Source organism: Pantherophis guttatus, chromosome 12 (genome assembly GCF_059756535.1).
Source record: "Pantherophis guttatus breed Tessera chromosome 12, ASM5975653v1, whole genome shotgun sequence".
Lineage (NCBI taxonomy): Eukaryota > Metazoa > Chordata > Lepidosauria > Squamata > Colubridae > Pantherophis > Pantherophis guttatus.
This window is the reverse complement of record NC_142074.1, coordinates 5,268,713-5,296,474: the sequence shown is the minus strand read 5'-3', so window position 1 is coordinate 5,296,474 and position 27,762 is coordinate 5,268,713. Positions and strand designations below refer to the sequence as shown.

The following is a 27,762-nucleotide window of genomic DNA, read 5'->3' as shown; positions in this document are numbered from 1 at the left end:
GTATGCACAGGCGGTGGGGTGCATGTGTAGGGCTGCGTGGGGGGTGGGGTGCACACGGGGCGCACACACATGCATGGGGGTGGGGCGCATGCAGGGATGTCGCATGTGCGGGGCACATGTGGGGGGTGTAGTACATGCATGCGCGGGGGTGGGGCACATTGCATTTTGGGGCTTTGGGCATTCGGTCCAGAAAAGATTAGCCATCCCTGCCCTATACCATTTTTGACAAGTGGCTGTCCAGTCTCTTCTTAAAAGCCTCCAGTGATGAAGCATCCACGACTTCTGAAGTCAAGCCCTTCCACTGGTTAATTCTTCTCACTGTCGGGAAATTTCTCCTTAGTTCTAGATTGGTTCTCTCTTTGCTCAGTTTCCAGCCATTGTTTCTTGTCTTGCTTTCTGGAAAATAGGCTGACCCCTTTTTCTTTGCGGTATCCCCTCAAATATTGGAATCTTGGGATCTTCTGTGCTCTCAGTAGAAAAGTGGGATAATGATGATGATGATGATGATAACGGCCTTTTTGATGAGCAGTAAATAGGTTTTCTTAAACAGTGCTCAAAAATGAGCAACACTCTGGCAGTGAAACAAGCACATTTCTCTGCTCTACTGCACACATTGAGGGCAGAATCAAGGGAGATCTGATTATTTGCTCATAAAGTAAGTGGCATCTGAGTCAATTCCAGCTCAATTCCAATTCCGTTTTCCATAAGTTGCTCAAGTCAGTGAATGATTCCAAGCCTGGCCTGTGGGTAGTCCTCAACTTGCAACTATTTGTTTAGTGACTTCAAACAGTTGTTAAACTAACCGTAGGCTCAAATATGGAAATTAAGGGATTCACCTGCCCTTTAGGACCTCAGATGACTAAATGAATGGAACTGGTGCAATATGTGGGGTCGTTAGTGCTCTCTGAGCTGGGTGGTTTCGTTCTCCAAACTAAGTAACATCAGCACCACTTGCATTGATGTTGTAACCTAGTTGGGTCATGAAACGTCTGCAAAAAAACCCCACCCAGCTCAGAGAGCACCAAGGACCCCTCATTTCAACCCTGACCTACAAATATACTGCAACAGTCATATCGTAAGTGTGAGGACCGATCATAAATCATGCCATGATTGTTGCAGCATCCCCACAGTCAGGTGATCAAAATTCAGCGCTTGGCAACTGGCTTGTATTTTACAATGTTTTCAGCATCTCAGGGTCATGTGGTTGCCCTTTGCAATCTTCCCACTACAGGGCTATCTTTCTGCCATTGTTGATTGGAAAACATATTGCATCGATAAAGCAGAATATTTGTAGCTCAGGGTTGATATGAGGGGTCCTTGGTGCTCTCTGAGTTTGTTGAATTTTTTGAAGACGTTTTAGGGCTAGCACTGATGATATTACTTAATTGGGGGAATGAAATGTCTGCAAGAAAACCATCCAGCTGAGAGAGCACCAAGGAGCCCACGTATTGTATCATCTCTATCCATTTAGTCACCCCAGGTCCTAAAGGGCAGGTGAATCCCTTAAATTCCATATTTGAACCTACGGTTGGTTTAAGGTTGTGTGGCATCCATTCAGTGTTCTCCAGGAATTTCCATGTATAAATGGCACTGACAGCCTCTTAAGAAATTGTGTCCCTGCTTCTTGAGTGACATTGCAATCTGCTGAAGGAAAATAATGTTCTTTTTCTTTGTTAAGTTTTCCACACTCCCCTCCCTTCTGCTCAACCTCAACAAACTGCAGCCTTTAGAAAACCATCCAAATGAAAGGTTGCAACTACTGTGTGCCTCCAGCTAGCTTTAATATTAACAACCCTGTTTCCAGCTTCTGAGAACCGTTAGCATGTATGCTGTTCTCCCTAACTCAGATGGAACATTCTTCCAAATTGGCTCTTTTCTACTAGACAGAAAAAAATAAACCGCACGGTGAAATTGAATGTCCCTGGTGTATGCGTGTGTGTGTGTGTGTTAATTGGATTGTTTCTATGAAGAAACAGAATAAATTTAATTGTGATTACATCGTTTGAATTGGAGAGATCCATCTATTTGCCTTACAGAAGAAATAGCACATTTTATAAATGTCCTCATTTCTCCTTCTCATAATTTTAATGCTGATATAAAGAGGGAAAGCTGGAACCGAGGACGCTGCCTACTGTTAAGCATCTCCTGGGTCAAATTTGCTGGGAGGCTGATGGGTTTTTTGCTGGAATTGCTCCAGTTTATGGTGACTCAACTCACTCTATGAAGGCAGGTGGCTATTGCCTAACCTCGTCTGCTGCTCTTTATTACCCCAAATGGAACTGAATGAACAATCTTCCCCAAAGGTGAAGAAACAAGAACCTTTCTAGTGTCTTCTTAAACAGAACAGATTGCAACGAACATTCCCATTTTCAAAATGACATCTCAGGCGCAGCTTCAGGAAAGCTCATTTTGCCCAAATTAAGTGGACAAAACCAGAGTGTTTGGGGCGGCATTGGAGAACGCTGGAAAAGACAATGGAAACCCTTTAGATGTCAGCCAAATGCATTGATGCTTGTCTGGAGTTCAGTGAAATCTGAGGGTGTTGGAATAGTCGCATGTTCCTGTTCCTGTTCCTGTTCTGTTCTGTTCTGTTCTGTTCTGTTCTGTTCCGTTCCGTTCCGTTCCGTTCCGTTCCATTCCATTTTCCCTATATTATGTCCTGTCCTGTCCTATCCTACCCTATCCAAACCCCAATAACCCCCCTGCAATAACAATCAAGCTACTCACTTGATGGGCTCCAATTCACCCTGGGGTCCCTAGATTCACTGGTCAAAGGTCTTTTGTCAAGATAGTGGCAAATCTTATCACCATATCGATGATGTTCCACAGGGAGGGAGCCACCACAGAGAAGATGTGCTTGGTCCCATTAGATGGACCTCCATAAAAGAGGGGAGCCGTAACATCCTATTCCTGCCCATTGCTACAATTATCATAAGTGTGAAAAATTGCCATAAATCACTTTTTTCAGTGCAGTTGTAACTTCGAACGGCCACTAAATAAACTGTTGTAAGTCGAGGACTACCTGAATTGCTGTTACCCTTCTCCTCTTCTCATCTTTCCTACTATCTTCTCCTATTGGTATCTTATGATTTATTACTTGTCATTTTTATCATATGATTAATGATTGTAACTATGATTTATGATCTATGACCTACCACGTTGCTGTTCGGTATGTACAGTGAGAGCTTCTGCACTGGAAACACATTCCTTGTGTGTCCAATAACACTTGACCAATAAAGAATTCTATTCTTAAATCATAACATTTTTCAAGCCTTCATGGACCCCCTGTGATGACATTGTGGGCCTCCAGAATTGTGGGTCTGCAGACCCCAGGTTAAGAATCACTGTTTTACATCCCCTTCGTTCCTGGATAACTAAATAACCAACTCAACTGCAGTTTTATTTGATTGATTGATTGATTGATTGATTGATTGATTGATTTATATGCCGCCCTTCTCCAGAGACTCAGGGCAGCTTACAATGCGTTAAGCAGTTAGTAAAGTCAGTGGACAAAATCAATACTCTGTAGTCTGTAATGTGTCCAGGATCAAATCCAAGAATCCTCATGAACAGAGCCAGTAAAATTGGGCCCAAAGGTTACTACAAATGGGATCAAAGGAGTCCAAACCACAAGGCAGGCCACGAAGTACAAACTCATTTCAGGAACACAGTAGCACAGCAAAAGAAAAAAAAATGAGATGTGAAGAATTACAGAATATAAATAGAGCTGGATCAGATGACATTGTCATTTGCAGGAAACTGAGTCTTGACTAGAAATGCTTTATAATTAGAATTCATAATTCCCTATTCAGACCTTGTCTGAATTCAGAGAAATGAATCTATTATGGGGCTGTCTGGGTAGAGAGACATTATTCTGAAAATCGTTGTATTCTAAAGGACTGGGTCAATTGCAGGTACAAGTTGACAAAGAGTTCTTGAATCCTATTCTCGCCTCTTTGAGATTTCTGGTTGAATTATCTGGATGGGATGACAATGCTTTAAATTAAGTGTCTAGGCCATCCCTTGAATTTTCCACTATGCTCAGACATTGGCTTGGCAGCATTGTAGGAAATTAATGTGATCCATGGATCCAGTTGCTTCTCAGTGTGGGACAGCAGCCAAGGATTAGTTTCAGAAATGGAGCTAGCATGGAGCCATCATTCACAGCTTCTCAAAGATTTTCTTTTTCTCCTTGGGGAAAAAAAGAGCCTATGGGTTCAGGTCTTTCAAAAGGAATACTGTGTGGATATTTGATTCAGAGATTAGTTTGAAGGGAATTCAATTGCACCTTCTAATTAATCACATAGTCAGAAGAAATCAGTTCAGTCATTTGGATTGGTCCTAGATATCCACAAAATTCCAAAGTTCCAAATTGAAAAACCATTTAAAATAGAAAGGAATGGCCATTTCAGGGTTTTTTTCTAAATAATGCTGGAATCAGGATGACTTGTACATCAGGAATCAAAAGGCAATACCGGTAACAGTAATGAAAAATACCTTTGCTTGTGTGCCGCTGCTTCTTTTATACACGCATTATGAAATTCTCCCCCAGAAGAGTATTATTTCAAACAAAAATTAAATTTGAGAATGTTATCAAGATTATGAATGTTTACTCTGACTTATAGATGTCATCTTTGGCCCCATTTCTCCAAATATGCTCCACAATTTGAAGGAAGGAAGGGGCAGTTGACCTCTTCTAAATACAGCAGTAGGATGCTCGTTGAAAGCATTGGGGGATATACAAAAATGAAATCTATATTTCTTGGCACTGCCACTAACATCAACTAGAGAGAAGAGGACCACACTGAAAAAGAATGCCAATGGTGGGCCTCATCCTGGAGAAGTCTCTGATGTTCTGGAGAAGTAGGAACATGGAGTGAAAAGTGGAAAACCTTCCTTTACTCTTCAACCCACAGATAGGATGGAAAATTATTTCTGTTCAGCTCTTGTAACAAAAGCTTTGGATTCTCCAAGACAGAGGTCTCCAACCTTGGCAACTTTAAGCCTGGCGGATGAATTCTGGGAGTTGACATCCGCCAGGCTTAAAGTTGCCAAGGTTGGAGACCCCTGCTCCAAGAGACCTCTTTTCCATAACAACAATTATATGTGGTCTGCCCATTACTTCCCTTACCAAATCCCCCAAAATAGGAATGGTTGACAAACGGTGATAGGTACTGCATCACAATCCCAAAATTTGTGTATCTAAGGCTCTAAAGCCTTATCTAAGGCACTTAACTTCCTGGAAAAAGAATTGCCCCATACCTAGTCCAGAGGGACTACATGAAAAAGTACTTTAAACGGAAAGTCTATCACTTAGCAAAGTTCTCTCCGGTATGAGAGATCCATTGTTGTTGTTTTTGTTAACAAAGCAAGCAGTGGATAGATGACTTTTCCCCAATATAAAAGTTATACTATAACGAGCTGTTCATTTAGAACAGCTTTCCCTGTGCATATCCTGCTTCCTTCCTCCCCATCTTTTAAATTATTACTGCTACTAGCAATATTTATTCATGGTTTTATTGGCTTTTAATAGTTATAAGCTGCCCCGAGTCCCCTCAAAGCAAGATGGGCAGCAAACAAATTTAATAAATTAGTAAATAAACTCAGTGAGTCCTTCAATGAGAGGTGTGTGGCCTCACTTCAAAAGTCCTCATCATCTTTTCTTGTGATGTTCCAGATTAAATTTGTAGCTCAGATACAACCTGCTTGAGTTAACCCATCTTCTGGGATTGCACAGTGCATGAACTATGAAAAAACCAAATGGACTCGATTCAGAGTACGCTTCATATGATGGCTTATGTCATTTCAGCAAGGTGCATCATGATGCAAAGGTGATGCAATTATCTAAGTTAGACTAAGACAATAATTTACTGAGTGTTCGGCACTGCATTGGAACCTCTTTCAAAGACTGGGTATGTCTAGTCTAACAAAGAGAAGGACTAGATGTAACATGATAGCAGTTGTCCAATATCTAAGGGGTTGCCACAAGGAAAAGGGGGTCCAAAGCACATGAAGGCAGGATGAGAAGTAATAGATGTAACCTTATCAAGGAGAGAAGCAACCTAGGAATTAAGGAGGAATATCCTGACAGTTAGAACAATTAACCAGTGGAACAACATGCCTTCAGAAGTTGTGGGTGCTTCATCACTGGAGGTTTTCAACAAGAGATTGGACAGCCATTTGTCTGGAATTATAAAGGGTCTTGTTGTGGCTCCGTCCTCCAAGCCTATCTTATGGGAGGAAGAAGGCTCCGAACATGAAGGAGAGGAGACTGCCAGGCCTCCCTCTCCAGGACCCTCCTCTCTGGCAATGCCTCAGGTGTCTCCTGAAGCAGAAGAGATTGGCCAGGAGCCAGGTGTTTTCGAGCCGTTGGATAGTGACGAAGAAACATTGTGGTTGGACCCACGCCAGCGTCGGAGAGACAAGCGTGTGCGGCAGAAAAGGAGACATGCCAGAGATTAAGCTGAGTCACTGGACCACACCCCACAGGCTATAAAAGGGAGTGTGATGGCCATTCGGACTCTGTGACGGACAAAGCTAATCTCTGGCGAGTCACTTTGCACCTGTGGACACAACGCCTATTTGCTGTGGATTTAATTACAAACTGGACTATTCAAACTGTGTGTATTTTTGTCTGTGTTATCGGAGTAAAAGTTCTTGGCAGGCAGCCACAGAGTTGCTGCCAAGTTCCTTATCACTGACGTTGAGTGTTTGAAGAGTTTATTTAACCCTCGGCTGGCTGGTTGGGTGTATGCGTGGTACGGGGACAGAACAGGTCTCCAGATTGAGTAGGGGGTTGGACTAGAAGACCTCCAAAGTCAGGAACTGTCTGAAAGTGTCAAAAGTGTCATTGTACCAAATTTAGCTGCTTGTGCAAACGCACCACTACTTTTTTAACTGATCCATTTAAGTAAGTTTTGTGAATCCAGCAGCAAATAACTGTTTCATAGTCTACCATTTTCCAGGCATGTGCATCTCAAGCTTCAGAGAAGATCAAGGGCTCTTCAAAGGAAGGGTCAGCAACTAGTAGGTGTAGAGTTGAAGTATCTGGCTCTGCCAAGTTTCTTAAGCATTCGGTTGGCTCCCAGCGGGTGCTGAGAGAGCAGTTTTTCTATTGGGAGAAATCCAGGAATTGACTGATTTTTTTCAAATAATAGGCAGTACTGGGGGATTACATACAGTACGCATTCCCTTCTTTTGAAAAGATAAAATACATAAGGCCTATTTAATTACAGGTACTCAGTTATGGTCAAGGACTAGCAAGATAAAAAGGTAAATTGAATATATATGATAAAATAGTATATAGTTAAAAATAGTATGAAATAAAATATTAATGAAGTGAATATAAAGGGAAAAACAAAATTGTTCAATGTCATCTGTCAAAGATTAGGATGCATTATGCTAAAGGCAATCACTGCAGATAGAAACTTAGTAGCAACTCTTCTGAAGAGCTTAAGAGTCTGATCTTCCAGCAAAAACAAAATATCTCTCCCTTGAGGAGATTAAGAGATGGTAAAAGTATTCCTGTATGTACATTGGCATTAAATGGGCAACAGCAAAATATATCTGATAATCTCAGGTTCATTCTGGCCACCAGGAGACCAATAAAATGACTACCACTGAATCTTCTCTCTGGCACTGCTGAGGGTAAGGGATTGCAACAAGTCAAAGAAAAGGTTGGACTGCCTGTTGGATCAAGAAGATTGAATCAATAGTCCATGGGTTTAAAAGGTTCCACACTGGAGCCCACCACTGAGAGAGAGCTGAGTAGAGCACCCAAAGCCACCTGCCCTGCAGTGGCAAAGACGGATAGATGGAGTTGGGCTTGAGCTGAACTTAAACCCAGGGACAGCAGAGAGAGGTAGAGAGGTTGCAGTCACACAGGTCAGCTAAAATTTTGTGTGGGGTGTGTGTGTGTGTGAATCCTTCCCTTCCCCTCCCTCCCATTCATGCATCCATCCATCCATCGAGCACCGAAGGGGCATTTTGCTAAATCTTGTGCACACTCACCACCAGCCCCCCTCCAGGATCTTACAGACCTTTCTTCTACCAGAACTCCAATCTGACCCTTCCCCTTGGTACACAACCTACTTAGGTTGGCTCCCCGAGGAGCCCATTCTCCGAATGAACCCTGGGTCAAAGTAACTAATTGTGCTGGATTTGTGCAACAAAGTCCAATGCAAAGAAGAAAAACATTCTGAGTCTAACCAAGCTTGGTTTGTTCTGCAGCTGGAACCACTGGATTTTTGACCAACTTGCAAACACAGTCTGTGAACTAGAGTGTGGTTCTTTGGGGCTCCCAACTATACCAAAGGATTGACCCTGATTCTTTATCAAGACATCTTGGAGGGGTCAAAATATTGATTACACTGGGGATTGAATTCTACTTCAGTACTGATCTTGGCGTAATATTTTTGTAGTGTCCAGCCATAGAGGGTTAAGGGAATGGACAGCTCATTTGTGATGGGATCCTTGACTTGTAAACTTAGTCTCTTTTTGTATTTTCCTCCAGGGTTATTTAAAGCAGTGTCGGAAGAGAAGAGACATGTTCAGTGATGAGCAGCTGAAGATCATATTTGGCAACATTGAAGACATCTACAGGTTTCAGATGGGCTTTGTAAGGGATTTGGAGAAGCAGTACAACAATGAAGACCCTCATCTCAGTGAAATAGGACCGTGTTTTCTAGAACATGTAAGTTTTTCAGAGAGGAAGACACTGAATGGGAGGCATCTTCAGTTTAACTTGATTATCTTTGCAGAGTTGTGTTGCTTGACATGTTTTGAATGTTCCATAGGAGGCAATTTCTAAACAGTGTTAACTAGATTCTTGTGGTTTCCTTAACCATAATTTGCTGAATGAATCACAGTAAGTTGAATGTTCACAATAAGCTTTCCCTGAAGTTCCACAGTGGCTTAATCAGCTGGGCCCATCCCTGATTTAGTTTGCTTCAGTGATGTGGGGCTGCATTGTCAAACACCAAATATAATTTCCATAAGATGTGAGCTTTTGTTTGCAAAGGATGGATGCAGGATGTTAATAATGAATGCTGACCACAGAAAGTGAGCTAATGAAGAATAATATCATCTGTCCATTCCTAAAATCTGAAGATTCTGTTTTCTGATTACTTGCTAGGAAGCTGCTTCTGCAGTGCACCAAAGTATTCTCCACTTACAGAAGATAGCAGCAGTTCTTCTGCCCCCCCCTTTTTTTCTTCTTTTCATCCTCCTGTTTTAAGGTGATCCACCTAGTGGAAATTACAGTGTAGAGATCTTGCCTAAAATGTGTTGCAGTAAATTAGGGCAACTAACCAAAGATATTTTAACCAGCAGAGATAGGGGTTAACATTCTATCTGGGTACTGTTGTTATTTAAGTGTTTACATCAATTTACTTGTTGTATATATGGATGAATTGAATTGTCTTCCACCCAATAAGCATTTTTCAGTGTTGCTATAAATGGCTCATTCTGCTTTTTTCAAACCTCCATTTAGCTCAGGCACCTTGGCTGGGGAATTCTGGGAGCTGAAGTCCAGACATCTTAAAAGTTGCCGAGGTTGGGAAACAAGGCACCAGGCTAGAAACTAGAGGACCCAAATAACAGAATAAACAGAGTTAGAAGGGACCTTAGAGGTCCCTTCAACCTCCTGCTCAAACAGGAGACCCTGTACTATTCTGGACAAGTGGCTGTCCAGTCTTAAAAGCCTCCAGTGATGAAGCACCCACAACTTCTGGAGGCAAGCTGTTCCACTGGCTTATTGTTCTCACTGACGGTTGCTTCTCTCCTTGATTAATTTTCATCCATTAATTCTTGTTCTGACTTCTGGTGCTTTGGAAAATAGGTTGACCCCCTCTTTTTTGTGCAACCCATCAAATATTAGAACACTGCTATCAACTCAGCCCCAGTCCTTCTTTTCATTAGACATGACATACAAAATTCCTGAAACTGTTTTTTGTACATTTTAGCCCCCAGACCCCTAATCATCTTTGTTGCTCTTCTCTGCACTCTTTCCAGAGTTCTTTGTATCTTTTTTATAATATGGTGACCAAAGCTTGGATGCATGTCTTCTAAGTGTGGTTCTCATCTTGGTTTAGACACAAAGCCAGCTAGGTGTAAAGGGCTGTGAGAATAACCTTGGGAGGCAGGAGGAAGAGCCGCAGCCTAGACAACCATCAAATAAAATTTGAGTTCAAACCAGAAGTGTAGTTTGAGAAAGCATCTCTTTTCTTATTCTCTGGAACATAAAGGCAGGGAGGGAAGAGAATTCTGTTACTGTAATGTAGGTTTTTTTTCAACCATGACCCCTTTAAAGAATTCTGTCTTAAAGAATTCTGTGAGTTGACGTCCACTCATCTTAAAGGGGCTGTGGTTGAAAAAACACCACTGTAACTGTACAATAAAATAAGTACTGTATTTGTATTGATGCTTTTGGTTTCCTGGCTTGGATCACCTTGAAGGACCAACCCAGGGTGACATTGGGCCAGTTATTCTCCCACAGCTCAAGAACGCTACCCAAGCCACTTCTGAAAATTGCAGGGATTGATTCAGGCAGTGACCTAGAGGTAAGATGGACTCAAAAGCATGAAAGAAAACAAAAATATAACCCACGCGTGAGGAACAGGATGTTTTTGCTGACTGAAATGCTTCTCGCGGACTCCTTGCTCTTGCCGGTTACATAAATACCATTTTACAGGGCTGATGGGATTGTAGATATATCCAGAAATGTCAAGAAAATCATGCAACGTAGCTTTTGCAGCTTCTCCTTTGGGGAGGAAGCAGCTTTAAGTTGGTGCTTATGTAAGAAAACGCCACTTATACAGGGCGCTGGATCCTTTGAAGCATAACTGAGATGCTTTTGGTGTCAACTCAACCAGGCTCCGTTTCATACAAAGAAGGCTTCCGAGAATGTTAGCAAAATGCATTGCAGTTGCTGATCATTCCTCTACAGGATGCTGGTAAAACCCTTCTCAGCATCTTGTGTCATAATGCCATTGCCACGTTACCAATTCACATTCTCCGCTCGCTTTCATTCATAAATTGTCCTTAGCACAATGAGTTATGAAAAGGCTCTGAAAAAAAGGGAAAGGAAATAAACCATAATTGCCACAATCCATCTGGGGTTGTCACAGTTTTGCCCACAGTTCTTGCCACCTAGTTTAACTTCAGCTATCTGTTTCCAAAAGAGGAAATAAAGGAGCAGTGGTGGTGCAATGGTTAGAATGCAGTACTGCCAGCATTTCAGCAGTTCGATCCTGACAGGCTTAAGGTTGACTCCGCCTTCCATCCATCCAAGGTCGGTAAAACGAGGACCCAGATGGTTGAGAGCCATATGCTGACTCTGTAAAACCGCTTAGAGAGGGCTGTAAAGCACTGTGAAGCAGTATATAAGTCTTAAGTGCTATTGCTATAAAGAAATCACGTTTGTCAATGAGATTGGGGAGAGTTGCATTGTTTTTTGATGGGAGAAGCAAGGCTGTTAAAGGAATGGTCCATGTTATGGGCCTCTCCAAGGAACCAGATTCTGAATTAACAGGATCAGTGGGGTGGAATGTATCTGGATCCCCAAGAGGGAGAGGTTGCATTCCAGAAGACCAAGAGACAGTGAAGTTTAGATAGTTTGGATGGGAGGAAGAGAATCAAGATGGCTCCTCCCAAGGAGTTCTCAGGGTACAGGTAGTCCTCCATTTACAACAATTTGTGTAGTGACCATTCAAAGTTACAAGGGCACTGAAAAAAGTGACTTATAACCAGTTTTCACACTTGTGACTATTGTAGCATCCCCATGGTCACAGGGGGTTCAGATGCTTGGCAACTGACTGATTCCCCTTTTGCAACCTTCTGACAAACAGGTCAGTGGGGAAGCCAAATTTACTTAACAACCATGTTACTAACTGAACAACTGCAATGATTCACTTAATAACTGCAGCAAGAAAAGTTGTAAAATGGGGAAAATTTACTTAACAACGATCTTGCTTAGCAACAGAAATTTTGGGCTCAATTGTGGTTACCTATATATGATGCAAGTAGTTGTTTTTTTACCAATAAAGGAGCGTGGAGCATATTTGTAGCTAAGGGTTGAAATGATGGGTCCTTGGTTTGCCGTACCCAACTCACCATGGCCAACTCGCTGCAGCCAATTCACCACGGGACACTTCTCGGGACAACCTCAGCGTGGCCAACTCGCCACGGGACAATTCAATTTAATTATTTAAAATATTTTTTTAAAAATAATTTTTTGTCATTCACATTTCATTTTATCCCTCCTTTTCATCCTTTCTTTAACAATTCTATTCCATTCCTTTGATATGAGTGTAATTCTTGACCCATAGGGAGTTGGCTGTGGTGAGTTGTTTTGCAGTGAGTTGACAGCGGTGAACTGGCCGTGGCAAGTTAGCCATGGTGAATTGGCTGCTGCAAGTTGTCCTAGATCGGTGATGGCTGAGCTTTTTGTTGTCATGTGCCGAAAGCCAGGCACCCCTTCCCCCTCCCCCCCTGCACCGTTTTGGGCCTGGAAAGCTTCTTGCACCAACCTGGAAGTGTTGGGGTGCGGGATGCCACCCGAGGCCCCAAAATGCAATGTGAGCACTCTCTGCACATGCCCCCTATCCCAGTGATGGGTTTCAAAATTTTTTACTACCGGTTCTGTGGGTGTGGCTTAGTTTAGTTTAGTTTAGTTTAGTTTATTTGATTTGTATACCGCCCTACTCCCGAAGGACTCAGGGCGGTGAACAGCCAACAATAAAATACATAGATACAAAAAATTTAAAAACCAGATAAAATCAAATTAAATCATTTTGGCCCAGACAGATTAAAACACCCCAATAATTTAAAAACAGATTAAAATTTACATATTTAAAAAGGGAAGAGATTAGGCCAAACCCACCTGATGGAATAAAAAGGTCTTCACAGCACGGCGGAAGGAGCGCAGATCCGGGATCCTCCGTATCTCCGGGGGGAGCTCATTCCAGATGGTAGGTGCCCCCACAGAGAAGGCCCTCCCCCTGGGGGCCGCCAGTCGACATTGTTTGGCTGACGGCACCCGGAGGAGTCCCTCTCTATGAGAGCGTACTGACCGGTGGGAGGCTATTGGTGGTAGTAGGCGGTCCCGTAGATAACCAGGTCCTAAGCCATGGTGGGGCGCCCACCAAGCCATTAGACTTGGTGGGCTTGGCAGGGGAAGGATACTGTAAAATCCCCATTTCCTCCCAATCAGCTGGGACTTGGCAGGCAGAGAATAGATGGGGGTGGGGCCAGTTAGAATTTTTACTACCAGTTCTCGAAACTACTCAAAATGTCTGCTACCGGTTCTCCAGAACTGGTCAGAACGTGCTGAAACCCACCTCTGCCCTACCCCCCAGGCATGTGCGTGCATCCCCCGCATGCACCCTGCGCGTGCACAGAGAGACCTGAAGACCAGCTGTCCAGATGGAGGCGTATGTGCGGTGGAGCTGGGCTGCGGCAATGGCTGGCATGCCCTCAGAGGGGTCTGTGCCATAGGTTCACCATCACGGTCCTAGATCCTCCTTGGTGCTCTCTGAGCTTGGCTATTTTCTTGCAGATCTTTCTGTTACGTGTAAATGCCCACCATTCACCATCCCAGGTATGATAAGGGTTAACTCTACATCCACCTAGATCCTCCCCTGACCCCTCCTTACCTCAGCTCTGCCTCCCAGGTACTTAAGACACGGTCCAGGAGTCCAGGGGTCACTTCCAGCTAAATACCTGTAATAGAAACATTGATCAATAAAGAGAATTGGTTCACTGCATCCTGTGTTTGGAGTTATTGGGTAAGATCCTAGAAATCAGTCACACTTTCATTACCCAAACTAGGTAACATCATGACTAGCACTGAGGTTACTTAGTTTGGATAATGAAACGTCTGCAAGAAAACAAGCACGCTCAGAGAGCACCAAGCTTCAGTTTGGCAAGATTTCGGTCTATAAGCGAGGAATAGTAAAACTGCTCAGAAGTAACTCTCCATGTCCGCCTTAGTTTTGGGAGCCTGACAAGCAGGGTCTGACAGATGCTGATCTTGCAAGCCAGCAGGCCTTTGGGCATGTGCAGAGGGGACTCAGAAAAAAGACGAGACTTCTGCATTCAGCTCTGATCCCTGCATCTTGACTTTCCCTGCAGGGAACCTCTCTTTCTCAAGCATGCTTCTCTTTTTTTTCTCGAGTTTTCCAGAGCTCTCACACTGTGGTGAGATTTAGACTTCCATAAAAGATTCTGATCTAAGTCTGACCTCCTGCACTTGTAATTGCTGGCATGGGAGAGATTGCCAACCGCCAGAAAAGGACTCTCCTCCTCTTTGCTGCAGCCCTCAGGAGGAGCAGTTACTAGCTGGCTTGAAGAATGGAAATTTAGCTGGAACAATTGGTAATGCAGGCTGCAACACCAGATCCTAAGTGTCCCCAATGACAGCGTTCCAGAAGAACCCAACTACACTCAACTTACGATCACAATTGAGACCAGAATTATTTATTTATTTATTTATTTATTTATTTATTTATTTATTTGTTTGTTTGTTTGTTTGTTTGTTTATTTATTTATTTATTTATTTATTTATTTATTTATTTATTTATTTATTAAATTTATATCCCGCCCTTCTCCCCGAAGGGACTCAGGGCGGTGAACAGCCGAGAATTAAAATAACATGCAATAAATTGCAAGAATTCCCATTGCTAAGCAAGGTGATCTTTTTTTTTGCCAGTCATTTAGCAAATCATGGCAGTTGTTAAGTGAATCACATGGTTGTTAAGTAGATCCAGCTTCCCCATTAGACTTGGCTAATCAGAAACCAACCTGGAAGGTCGCAGATGGCAATCGCATTATAAATACCGATAGTCCTCAACTTACGACCACAATTGAGCCCAACATTTCTTTTGATAAGTGAAACAGTTGTTAAGTGAGTTTACCCCATTTTAGGACCTTTACTTGCTACAGTTGTTAAGTGAATCACTGTAGTCAAACTGTTGTTAAGTGAATCGGGCTTCCCCATTGACTTTGCTTGTCACAAGGTCGCAGAAAGGGGTCACGTGACTCCAGGACACTGCAACCGTCATAAATATGAGTCTATTGCCAAGCATTTGCATTGATCACATGATCATGGGGATGCTGGACTGGGCATAAGTGTGAAAAATGGTCATAAGTCATTTTTTTCACTGCTGTCGTACCTTTGAACTGTTTGCTGCTTGCCAAGTGCCTGAATTTTGATCTTATGACTGCAAAGGTTGTAATTGTAGGGTCTGGTCATAAGGTCTATCCAGCACATGGCATGTAAGCGATGCCACACCAGGATTGTCTGGGGCACTGCATATCCTCTCACAACCTGTTTTCCTTCTTGCCTTCTGGGAGGGGGCTTCGGGGTATCCAAAGCAGAACATCTAGATTCAGTCACAGTTTTGTTCCATATAGCATCAACCTTGTGAACAGCAGGAGACCTTCTATCACCTTAATATAATTAGATGTGCCTCAAACACAGAGGAGAAATTCCCAGAAAAGGGAAGGAGTTTTCTAGGCAAGGTTGCCATGCAGAGGAAGGCAGAGATAGTCCTTGAGTTACAACAACAATTGAGCCTAAAATTTTGGTTGCTAAGAAAGAGCATTGTTAAAGCTTTCTCTGTGGGGGCACCTACGATCTGGAACGAGCTCCCCCCGGAGATACGGAGGATTCCGGATCTGCGTACCTTCCGTCGCGCGCTTAAGACGTTCCTATTTCATCAAGCCGGCCTGACCTAAATTTTTCCTCTTTTTAAATGGAAATTTTAAATTTGGTTCTAATTTATTGGGGTTTTAAAATTGGTTCAGCCAAATTTATTTAATTAGTTTTATCTCTATTTTAAATTTTGTATCTATCTGTTTTATTTTATGGCTGTTCACCGCCCTGAGTCCTTCGGGAGTAGGGCGGTATACAAATTTAATAAAATAAAATAAATAAATAAAATAAATAAATAAAAGTGGGTTTCGACATATCTTACTCAATCCATCCTCCAACAGTGGGTGTCAATCACCGTGGGCCAGATTCAGAATTTTAAAGCAAAGGCCAGCCGGATTACTGGTAAGGGAAGGGTAACTTTTGGTAAGGATAACATTTGACTTACTGCAGTGTTTCCCAAACTTGACCCTTTGAAGATGTATGGACTTCAACTCCCAGAATTCCTCAACCAGGCATACTGGCTGGGGAATTCTGGGAGTTGAAGTCCATGCATCTTAAAATAGCCAAGTTTGGGAAACACTGACTTACTGTATGTCCACCATTGAGTCTCAAATCTCCATTGCTAAGGGAGACAGCTGTTCAGTGAGCTTTCTCCCACTTTATGACCCGTCTTGCCACTGTTGTTAAGTGGATCGTTGTTTAAGTCAGTCAGACGATGGTTAAACAAAGCTGGCTCCCCCAGTGACTTTGCTTGTCAGGGTTGCAAAAGGGATATCACGTCACGTGACCCCTGGATGCTGCGACCGTCATAAATGCGAGTCAGTTGCTACACATCCAAGTGTAAATCACATGACCATTGGATAGGATAGGATAGGATAGGATAGGATAGGATAATTTTATTTCTATACCGTCCCTCTCCCGAAGGACTCGGGGCGGTGTACAGCCAGGTAAAAACACAATACAAATATCACAGTTTAAATTTAAAAATCATTAAAAGTATTACATTCAAGGCCAAAATTAGCTTAAAAACCCCAAAATTTAAGAATTCCGAATTTAAAACTCAATTATGAAGCTAGCCCTGCCTGTCGGAAGAGCAGGGTCTTAAGAGCACAGTGGAAAACTCGGAGGTCAGAAATCTTGCGTATGTCTGGGGGTAGCTCATTCCAAAGGGCAGGTGCCCCCACAGAGAAGGCCCTCCCCCTGGGTGTCGCCAGCTGACATAATTTGGCCGACGGCACCCTGAGGAGTCCCTCTCTGTGGGAGCGAACTGGTCGGTGGGAGGCTATCGGTGGCAGAAGGCGGTCTCGCATTGGGATACTGCAATGGTCATGAGTGTGAAAAATGGACAACGGTGGCATTGCAAGTTTGAACAGTCATTATATGATACGGTCGTAAGTTGAGAACTACCTGTACTGTTTTCCAATTTGAAAAGATGGCAGGCGGTGGGGGGGAACAGCAGCCCAACTGCAGGATCAGGTATGGGGTGTGGAGAGAGCAGAATCTTAGGTATGGACATACGACATCGGTGACAGCTGACCATGATGGTCGTAAGTCAAGGATGGATTGAGTAAGATGCGTCGAAACTCACTTTAACAATGCTCTTGCTTAGCAACCAAAATTTTGGGCTCAATTGTTGTCGTAACTCAAGGACTATCTCTGCCTTCCTCTGCATGGCAGCTTTGCCTAGTAAACTCCTTCCCTTTTCTGGGAATTTCTCCTCTGTGTTAGAGGCACATCTAATCATATCAAGATGATATAGAGTCTCCTGTTGGAGCAGGGGGTTGGGCTGGATGACCTCCAAGGTCCCTTCCAGCCCTGGATTGCTGTGCTATTTCAAAGCATCCACTGAAGCTGGATCTAGTGCCAGGGTTTGTGGTCCTTCCTTCCTTTCCTTTTTCTCTCCCTCCCTTCCCTCCTTCCTTCCATCCTTCCTTCCTTCCTTCCTTCCTTCCTTCCTTCCTTCCTTCTTTCTTCCTTTCTCTTTTCTTTTCTTTCTTCTTGTCTCTCTTCTCTCTCTCTCTCTCTTTTCCCTTCCTCTTTCCATCTCTCTTTCTAAGGATAGGATACCCACCCGAACCAAAAACTGCTTTGGATGAAGCTGGCTTCTGGCTGCCAGCATTGACAACTAGTTGATTGGCTGGCCACTAATTGTCCCAGGAGGCGAAAAGCCCGGGACTAACAGTGTGGCGTCGAATGGGCCATGCCGAAGCGTGTGGGATGGAGGGACCGTGGCCGACTGGCTGTGGTGAATGGATGGGGGCGTATCAGCCGAGGAGAAAAGCTAGAGGAGAATCCCCCGAGGCAGAAGCCTGGCGGAGAACAGGAGCGGCCAAGGATAGGAGGTGAAAAGTCCCATTCCGGCCAAAAGAACCCTGAGACCTCTTGTTATTTCTGTCCTTGGAAGAAGCAGCCTCTCTGCCTTTCAGTGCAGATTTGCCCAAATCAGGCAGCGCAGATAGTTTACTTGTCATTTATGGACACTTTTCTTTTCCAAGATGGCAACTTTATCTTTCCTGGGTTTTTTTTTTTTCCTTTTGTTTTGCTGACTGGCCAACAGCCAAGGAGACTCTCCAGTTATTCTTCAATCACGTTTTCTGGTTCCCTGATTTATCTGAGCACCTGATATTGAACAGAGCTAGCCAATTCATAGTGCTTTTTGATAGGCTTTCTTTTTTAAAAAAATAAAGGAATATTTAGATTCACCTGTCATCAGCCCTCTATCCCTAGTTGGACATTCAGACAAGAGAAGGTTAGTAATCCTGGAGCAAAATTTATACTTTTATATTAGATCCCAGGAGAATCCCACAGAGTTTGCATACAATTTGCTCCATACATACAAAATCTGATGGCCTGGTATCCTTAGAGTCACCTGAATTCAGAGTTTATACAGATAAGGACACGGGCTGCCACAAAGAAGAGGGAATCCACCTATTCTCCAGAGCACCTAGAGGCAAGACAAGAAGCAATGGATGGAGAAATTTCCTGACAGTTAGAACAATAAACCAGAGTAATAACTTGCCTCCAGAAGTTGTGGGTGCTCCATCCCTGGAGGCTTTTAAGAAGAGATTGGACAGCCATTTGTGCAGAATGATATAGGGTCTCCTGCTCGAGCAGGGGTTGGACTAGAAGACCTCCAAGAACCCTTCCAACTCTGTTATTCTGTGTCTGGTTGAATATTAGGAAAACCACCCAACAAGAGAAAAAGCTTGACAGTGGGACCAAAGACCCAGTAAGATTTCAGGTTTTCATTCACGGAGATATTCAAGCAGAGGCTTGAGAGCTGTCTGTCAGGAATGCTTTTAATTTAGATTCTTGCACTAGGTATCGGGTTGGACATCATAGTCCCAGTGGCCTTTTCCAGTTGCAATTTTTGTCAACCGGTTCATTGTGATTGAAATCTGCCCTGTAGCTACTTCTTTATGATACATCTCATGCTCCCTGTCTGTTTTTCTCTCTGTAGCAAGATGGATTCTGGATCTACTCCGAGTACTGTAATAACCACTTGGATGCATGCATGGAGCTTTCCAAACTAATGAAAGACGGCAGATACCAGCACTTCTTCGAAGCTTGCCGTCTCTTGCAGCAGATGATTGACATCGCCATAGATGGTTTCCTGTTGACCCCTGTCCAGAAGATCTGCAAATATCCTCTGCAGCTTGCAGAACTGCTCAAGTACACTGCACAGGATCACAGGTAGGTGTGTGTAGGAGGTGGGGTTGGATACAGGGCTGGGAGGAGTAGCAAAGCAGGGAAATCTTCTGGGACTGTTGGAGATGGACCCTTTTAGTTTAAGCCATTTCTTTTCAAAACGTGACTCTGGGATTTTCATTGCTAAGCGTGAGCTACTAACATAAAATAGGATTTGGAATGGAAGAACAAATGATAGTCAACATCCACAATATTGTCAAATGATAGTCAACATCCACAACATCCAAAATAGAGAGAGTGTTTGTAGGCGTGTAATGCATCAGTAGTTCTTGACCTGTGTCGGTTCAGTTAGCAACTGTTCGAAGTTATGATGGTGCTGAGCGAATGGTGATGGTACTCAGGGTTCCTAGCACCCCCGTGGTCTGGGTCCTTGGCAACCCTTCCATACTTACCACCCATTGCCAAGGGCCCTGCAATCGTATAATCGCCATTTGCACATGTCACATAATGACTTTCTGGGGAAACCACATGGAAGGTCGCCAATTACTGGGGTAAACCTGTACATCTGTGCACCCTCCCCCAGCCCCTCTCTGGTCATGCCACACCAGCCACTCAGGCACCCTGTGCACCGTTCCTGACACATCCCTTTCCTGACCCATGTGGTGCCGCTTGCAACCTCCACAATCTTCACAGCACTTCTCGCACATCCCCGCACATCCTCCCTGACCCAGATGGCACCTCTCACACACCTCTTCCCCGACCCTGTGGTGCCATTCATGCATCTCCTTGCACCCCTCCCCAATGTGCACCTCTCATGCAACCCTGCACACATTCCCTGACTGGTGCAGTGCTTCTTATGCATCCTAGCATATCTTCCACTGCACAACACCTCTCATGCAGCCTCCCTGCAGCAGCTACTTCTCCACCTGCCAGCCAGGGACCTGCAACTTCCTGCTGGCTTCCCCACTGACTGGTTGTGGGAAACTGGCAGGAAATTGCCTCGCCTAAACACTGTGGGCTTCAGCTAACTGTGGTAACCAGGACTGCAGGAATTGTGGTCGCTAAACTATGTGGTTGTGCTTCACGACCGCATTGCTTAGTACCAGAAATTCTGGTATACACTTCCAATTGTTAAATTACTATTATTATTTTCTACAAATGCTGATGGGATCTCATTAGTACCTTGAGACATTCTTGGAAGTAAAGATGCGCTTCCTTTGCAGAAGGACCACCTCCAATTTAATTTATATTTCAAAGTTCAGCCTCCATTTGGGTAGGTAGCTGTTTGTGGGCAGAGAAATCTCCCCCTGACATCAGCAGGTGACTCTCTTTCTTTCCTGTCCATTAGCAATCATTTTTATCTTCCGGCCATCTAAATTTACTCTACAAGATGCCATCTGGGTGGAAAGCCAGACTTCTGGTCCTTGAAACACAGGGTTAGCACGGCATTGTTTGGCCAGGAGCCTCGTCCTCCCGCGAAATCATTAAGGAAAAGCTACAGTTCCCCTCCAGGGAACCGTTCCATAGTATTAATCCATCGGCCCCAGCAAACGTCCCTGGCCATTTCTCATCTGTCATTTGCTCGTTCAGCTGGAGCTGTCGGGCTTCTGTCTGCAAAACTTTGTTTTGTTAATGAGTGGATGGCAGGGGAGGGGAAAGCAGGGAGGGGGATGCAGCTCCATTCATAAATGACACCTCTAAATTTTTTTTTTTAAAAAGTGAGGGAACACAGCTAGGACAGGGAGCATATGTACCTGCCATTGAAAAGAGGGATGTTGAAAGCAGAGGTTATCGCCTTGGTTTAAAATCTGGGCATCCAGAATGTAGGAGGTGTAGAATATGCAAGTACGAGTGAGTCTTACATCAGCCTTCACTCATTCAATATGCTGACAGGCTGGACAGCTCCCAGTAAAAGGAGCTGCAGCCTCAGACAGTTCTCAGTTTGTAGTTAGTTTGTTGTTGTTCCCTGTTGCCTGCAATAAACGGTTGTTTTACTTCACTATGATCGTCCTGCCTCTCTTTTCATGTCCAGACTTAACAGGAGGAGAGATGGCTCGGTTTCCTAAAGGCAGCTATTGGGCGGTGTGTATGTGTGCCTGTGTTTGTGTGTGTGTGTTAGAGCTGAAGGTCAGCTGATTAGATTGTCCTCTGTTCTTTGCCCCAGTCAGCAGTCCTATTCTGGCTGGAATAGCTTGTCTCCAGAAGTTGTGGATGCTCCATCACTGGAGGCTTTCAAGAAGAGCCTGGACAGCTACTTGTCTGAAATTCAATAGAGTCTCCTGCTCAAGCGAGAGGTTGGACTAGAAAACCTCCAAGGTCCCTTCCAACTCTATTGTGTTATGTTTTATGTTCTAATTTGTCCACACTGGCTTCTGAGTTCTGGGGGATAACCTGACTTCCTCCAGTGACCTATAGGTTTAGGGAAACCATCTTACCTAGAGCAAGATACATGCCTCTGGCATTCCCGATATTAGTTTATTTATTTATATTTCATGTTTCTAGAGGAGCGGCCCTGAACAACATTTCCCAGCACCTCCAGGAAGCAAGGCAGTGGGGGGAGCACTGACTTTTGGGTTGGGTGCATGGTATTTGTTTAGTGACATAAGATGGCGGTCAGTAATTACAGGTAGTCCTTGACTTGCAGCCATTTCTTGAAAGACCATTCAGTTACAGTGGCTCTGAAAAAAAGTGACTTACAACTGGTCCTCACACTTAAGATCTTCGCAGCATTCTCACAGTTGCGTGATCAAAATGCAGGCTCTTGGCAAAGCATTTTGTAATGGTTGCAGTGTCCCAGGATGATGGCATCACTATTTGTAACCCGTCCCAGATGGCTCCCGAGATGCAAAAGTCAGTGGAGGCAGCAGCATTCATTTAATTACTGAGTGATTGACTTAACTGTAGTGATTTGCTTAACAATTGTGGCAAAAATGTGGTAACACCGGCTGCAGTGCCCCTAACAACCACTTTGTTCAGCAGCAGAAATTCTGATCCCGGATGTGATCATATGTTGAGGACCAACTGTATATGGACTGATCTGTTGGGTAGCCTAACCATTTGCCCGATGATGCTTCATGATATCAGCCCTTCTGTTAAGCCATCTTATGGATCGGTTTATTAGGTTTACAAGCCACCTTTTCCTCAAGAACTCAAAACAGTTTATGTAGGGATCTGTCTGCACCAGGGAAATCAGAATACCCAGGCAATTCAAATGGGTATAATGGTTTGTTGTAAGCTTAAGCTCTCTATAGCAGGGGTCCCCAACCTCCGGGCCCTGGCCCACTACTGGGCTGTGAACTGTTCACAACCAGGTCATGGAAGCATCAGATGGGTGTGCACATCATCACTCGCGTGAGCAACAGGAAAGTACATGCACGCGTGCTCCATTTGCACGAGCCGCCTGTGTGCATGCCTGCCATTTGTGGAAATGGAAGCATGTGCACTTTTGCCAGCCACTCACGCAGAACCACCCCCTCTCGCCCCCCCCCCAACCCTAGCCCGTTGACAAAGCCGGAAAGGTTAGACAATTCTGCTGTACAAGAATCTGAACTACTAACTTCCAAGGGAAATTAGCAGGAATGAAGAATAGAAAGGAATTCATGATGGGCTGGACTTAGATCTCTTGTGGGTGCTCAGGGACTCATGACTGATGATGCTTTGACCCCTCGCTCAGGCTCAGCTTAGTCAGCTTCTATAGGATCTGCATTCATTTTATTCCCCCAAAAATAACTTGACTGGCCCCAAGTAATCCAGCAATAGTAATCCCACTATAGCTGAGAATGGATTTCGACTCAGATCTCCCACTCATGTTCCTAACCTTAACCATTCCATCATTTTGGCTCAGCTTGATGGTTTGATTTGGGGAAGTAGGGTGGCTTTCTATGTTATATGATGATAGAAACTGTGATTTGTAAACCCTGGTTCTCACTTAAGCTGTATGAAGCAAGACACCGACTTCTGCTGGTTATGATCTCTGCTGCATCTTATCTTTCAGTCTCTGTGTGTTTGGTAATCTGCATTTGCCCTATCATCCTTCTTCCTTCCTTGTTCCATTTTTAAAAAACCATAGATTTTATTTGTCTATGGAGTTTCTCAATGATCCAGGTCATGGTTGTCCCAAAGGAGCTTTTTCCAAAGGCAGCTGGACTTCCTTGGTTTTTTTCTCTAAAAACGCTTCTAAAGAAACGAAGAAGCTACTTGGATGAGAAGCGAAATGTTTTCAAAAAACAACAAAAACAACAACCAGAAAGTCCAGTTGGTTTTCAGAAAAGAACCTTTGGGATATAAATTTTATTTAAAGTTTTAAAGAGAACATTAAAAATTAACACCCACTAATATAGAAGAAAGAAAACAAAGCAGAAAGAAAAGACCAAAGTGGAGGGGGGGGGGAGAACAAGAAAGAACAGTGGGTTCTGTTCAGATTGTATAAATCTTGCGCCTTTCCTTCCCTTGCTCCTTCTACTCAGGGAGCACACTCTTCTGTGTGCAACAGCACTTTGGGTGGTTGCAATGCAGCCAGAAATAACAAAGGAGTTTCTTGGCAGGAGCTGATGTGGCATTTTTCTGACATAATGCTGAGTGGGAACGCACCAGGTGTTTGTGGGAGGCCCACAACCAACCTCATGCTAAAATGAGCAGCTCTTTGAATGTGGAAATGTAACAGGCACTCTCTGCCCAGGTTCCCCCATTGGGATTCTGTCGGAAATGCTGAAGTGTTTGTCAAAGTTGTGAGAGGAGTAATGGCTCAATAACCAACCCATCTCAGAGAGGCAGTGTTTGGAAACTGCTTGGAAACTCCCACATCTCTTCCTAGTTGCTAAGTTATTTACTAGTTATTAAAGAGAATTTCCTAACTGTGAGAACAATCAACCAGTGGAATGCCTTGCTTTCAGGAGTTGTGGGTGCCCCATCAAGAGGATACTGGACAGCCATTTGTCTGAATTGGTATAGAATTTCCTGCCTGAGCAGGGGGTTGGACTAGATGACCTCCAAGGTCCCTTCCAACTCTGCTATTCCATGTTATTCTATGTTATGTTAGTTTTCATTTTGGGTCTGATGAATTTGCTTTCAGAGTAGCCCTGGCGATAGGTTCTTGGGTGGAGTAGTTAAGTCTTGTCTCTTGACAGGCAGATTACATTGATGCATACAGTATGTGAATGACTTCTCCATTGTGCAATCATTGTCCATCAGTTTGCATTCACCTTGGCTTCCTTGCTTCCTTTTGAACCCCAAGGGAAAATGTCAGGATGAAAATAATTTCATAAACCTTTTTTAGACTGAGAAACATGGGCAGTTGAGAAGGAAGAATGAGCCATAGAAAATAATTCACCTCCAGGAGTGCAGTAATGGAAGCTCGAAAATACCACCAGAATGTATTTGAAATCACTTCTCGGGGGCCATGAGAGGAAGGTGAAAAAAACTGGCCATTGCAGAGAAGAGAGAAAAACAGAATTCAGCAGAATGTTGGTGTAGGGCAATGTTTTCCAAACATTGACAACTTTAAAATGTGTGGATTTCAACTCCCAGAATTCCTCAGCCAACAGAAACACTACTATACAGTAGTGGCTTTCTACTGACTTTTTCACTTCATTTAAACCCCTGAAAATTTTTCCCTGGGATCAAAAGTCTGGGCCTATTCAGCAATGAAGAGAGAATTCTTTAGCAGGCCAACTGGGTTGACATTTAGAGAGCCAGATGTTTATGCTTCTATCCCCACTAAATCGTTATTCACATTCTGCTTTGCGGGGGATAGATTGAGACCTCTCTATGGACACTCTTGGCCAGGAACAGGAGGGTGCCAAGGAACTCTCCATGGTTTTGAACCTGAAAAGACCATTCTATACTCTGAACCAGAGTTCCCCAACCTGTGGGCCATGGGCCATGACTGGGCCATGGCTTATTGGCCATTGCGCCATGTGAGTAGCTGGCCAGTGCACGTGCGTGCGCACATGCAACTCTACTCACACAAGAGTTGTGGGCACTTGCTGTCCCACTTGTGCAAGCATTGTCATGGGCACTTGCGACTCCACTCACGCGAGCAAGGGTGTTTGCATGGGTGCACCCATGCATGTGCCTTCCCCTCCCACAAAACCATCCCCTCTTTCCCCCCTCCCCCCATTATGGGCCACCAACCCAGAAAGGTTGGGGAACTCTGCTCTGAACCATCAAGATGGCAGAGAATCTTGGTTCTTGTTTCTGGCTAGACCGACCTCCCCCAGAATGTCATTGTCTGCATTTATGGACTTTAAGTCTCAAAAGTCTCCACCAGCTTGATTATTTCTGAGAGCTTGGAAAACCCAAGACAGTTTCACATAATAATGAGCAATGTATATAAAAAATAAGGTTGTGCGTCATACTTGTGTTTTGTAGATCCCTGGAATCTATTTTGAAAATTCCAAATGTGTATACAAGTTGATCCATGACTAATTGGCGCATGGATTTCACAACATAAAGCTAGACCTGCTATCTGAGGTCAGTAAAGAAGTCTGGTGTAATTTAAACCAGGCTGCTCTATTGAACTCATATGTGAGGGGATGCATGACTGAAGATGTTCTCCAAAGATCAGTGCTCCTAGACTGTGGTCTTCTCCCAAAGAAACCTGATCAGCCTTTCCAATTAGTCTCCAGATTTGTGGGTTTCAACTCTCATCATACCTTGAGACTAAATCATACAATGATCGGTGAAGGAAGTAGGCATGCTTAGCCTACCAAAGAGAAGGATTAGGGGAGACCTGATAGCAGGCTTCCAGTACTTGAGGGCCTATCACAAACAAGAAGGGGTTGGCCTATTCTCCAGAGCATGTGAGGACAGGACAAGTAGCAATGGGTGGAAGCTCATCAGAGGAAGATTCAACCTAGAAACGAGGAGGAATTTTCTGACAGTGAGAACAATTAATCAGTGGAACAGCTTGCTTCCCAGAGTTGTAGGTGCTCTATCACTGGAAGCTTTCAAGAAATGATTGGACACCCATTTGTCCTGGACTCCTTACCTTGGGCAATGTGTTGCTCTAGAAGACCTCCAAGGTCCGTTCCATCCACATGATTCTATGATTCTATTCTAGTCAATGTAGCTAAAGAGGGAAGATTAATGCACATCTGAAGGCCCTCATATTAAAGTATATAGTTGTGGGTACATCTCAAGGACTTTTAACCTAGTTTCCTGAAATGGAGTAGGTAGACCAACTGCAATGTTGATTTTAAAAAAAAATCAATCATGTTTCAACAACCTACTGTTTTCTTTTTCCTCATTAGTGAAAAGCCAATATTACATCCTAATTTATTAATAATAAATTAGGATGACACCAAGGAGGCAACTAGGTAGTTTCTTTCTCTCTCCCCCCCTCTCTCTCCCTCTCCCCCTCTCCCTCCCTCCCTCCCTCTCTGAAATCAATGGTATGGTCTTGAAATGGAAAATATAGCACAAGGTAGAAATCAATACCATTGACTCCAAAAAAAAATTTATTTTTATTTTGCAAAAGATTGATCCTTGCTGTTCCTGGCAGGACTTGCACTCACACTTGTGCCCACACACAGACACCCAGGCCATTGAATAAGTATTCATAGACACGTTATAGCATTTAATTACCTGCATGAGATTCTGCTATGAGAACAAACATCTGTTGTGGGATCCAGTCGAAAGAAAGTAGGTTAATATATGTTATGTTAACTTCTTTGCACTTTCTTAAAATACACCTTCCCTTATGAAAGCGATTTTTTGTGTTGGATCCAATCTGAATTCGTCACCAGGACCAAAAGATTATTCTTCTAAACTTTTGGACTCGTGCTAGAACCCATCCTCAGGGAAGTTCTTTCTCTCCAGAATGTGTGCACTGGGCTGTTCTACACTTTGTATTTACATGGGCCTAGTTGTGGGTGGCTTTTAGTTGTTAATTAGGGTGTTGATGGCCCGCTATTAAGTCCTTAGTTATTGTTTCTTTGTGGCTCCTAAGTATCTGATAACCTGGTGATAAATCAGCACTCCTATTGACTGACAAGGGACCTCAATCATTTCTCTGGCTATTGGTGCTCATTGCCTCAATTCTCAATGAGAATAACATAATACTCCAACTATAAAAGAGCTTGTTGTAGCCCATCTGAATTGAGTTTGGGATCTGTCTGGCTAAATTGCTAGCTTAGCCTTTAGTGATGGAGCACCCACATCTTCCAAAGTCAAGCTGTCCCATTGGTTGATTGCTGCCACCATTAAGATATTTCTCTTTAGTTCTAGGTTGCTTCCCTCCTTGGTTAGTTTTCATCCTTGTTTCTTGTCTTGCCTTTTAGTGCTTTGGAAAATAGTTTGATCCCCTTGTCTTTGTAGGAGCCCCTCAAATATTACAACAGTGCTATCATGTCAGCCCTAGTTCTTCTTTTCATTAGACTAGACATACCCAATTCCTGTAACCATTCTTCATACATTTTAGCCTCCGGTCCCCTAATCATTCTTGATGTATCAGGTTTAATTTT

General features: G+C 43.6%; 1 protein-coding gene across 6 annotated transcripts in view; it reads left to right on the top strand.

Moving 5' to 3' along the window:
- The window catches only part of ARHGEF9 (Cdc42 guanine nucleotide exchange factor 9), a 262,804-nt gene that overhangs the window by 182,994 nt on the left and 52,048 nt on the right, over positions 1 to 27,762 (top strand). For all 6 annotated transcript variants that reach the window (XM_087877453.1, XM_034435086.3, XM_034435090.3 and 3 more), the window contains 2 exons: positions 8,513 to 8,692; positions 19,113 to 19,345. In XM_087877453.1, the coding sequence (XP_087733579.1) occupies positions 8,513 to 8,692; positions 19,113 to 19,345 (413 nt within the window). The remainder of the gene's footprint in view (positions 1 to 8,512; positions 8,693 to 19,112; positions 19,346 to 27,762) is intronic.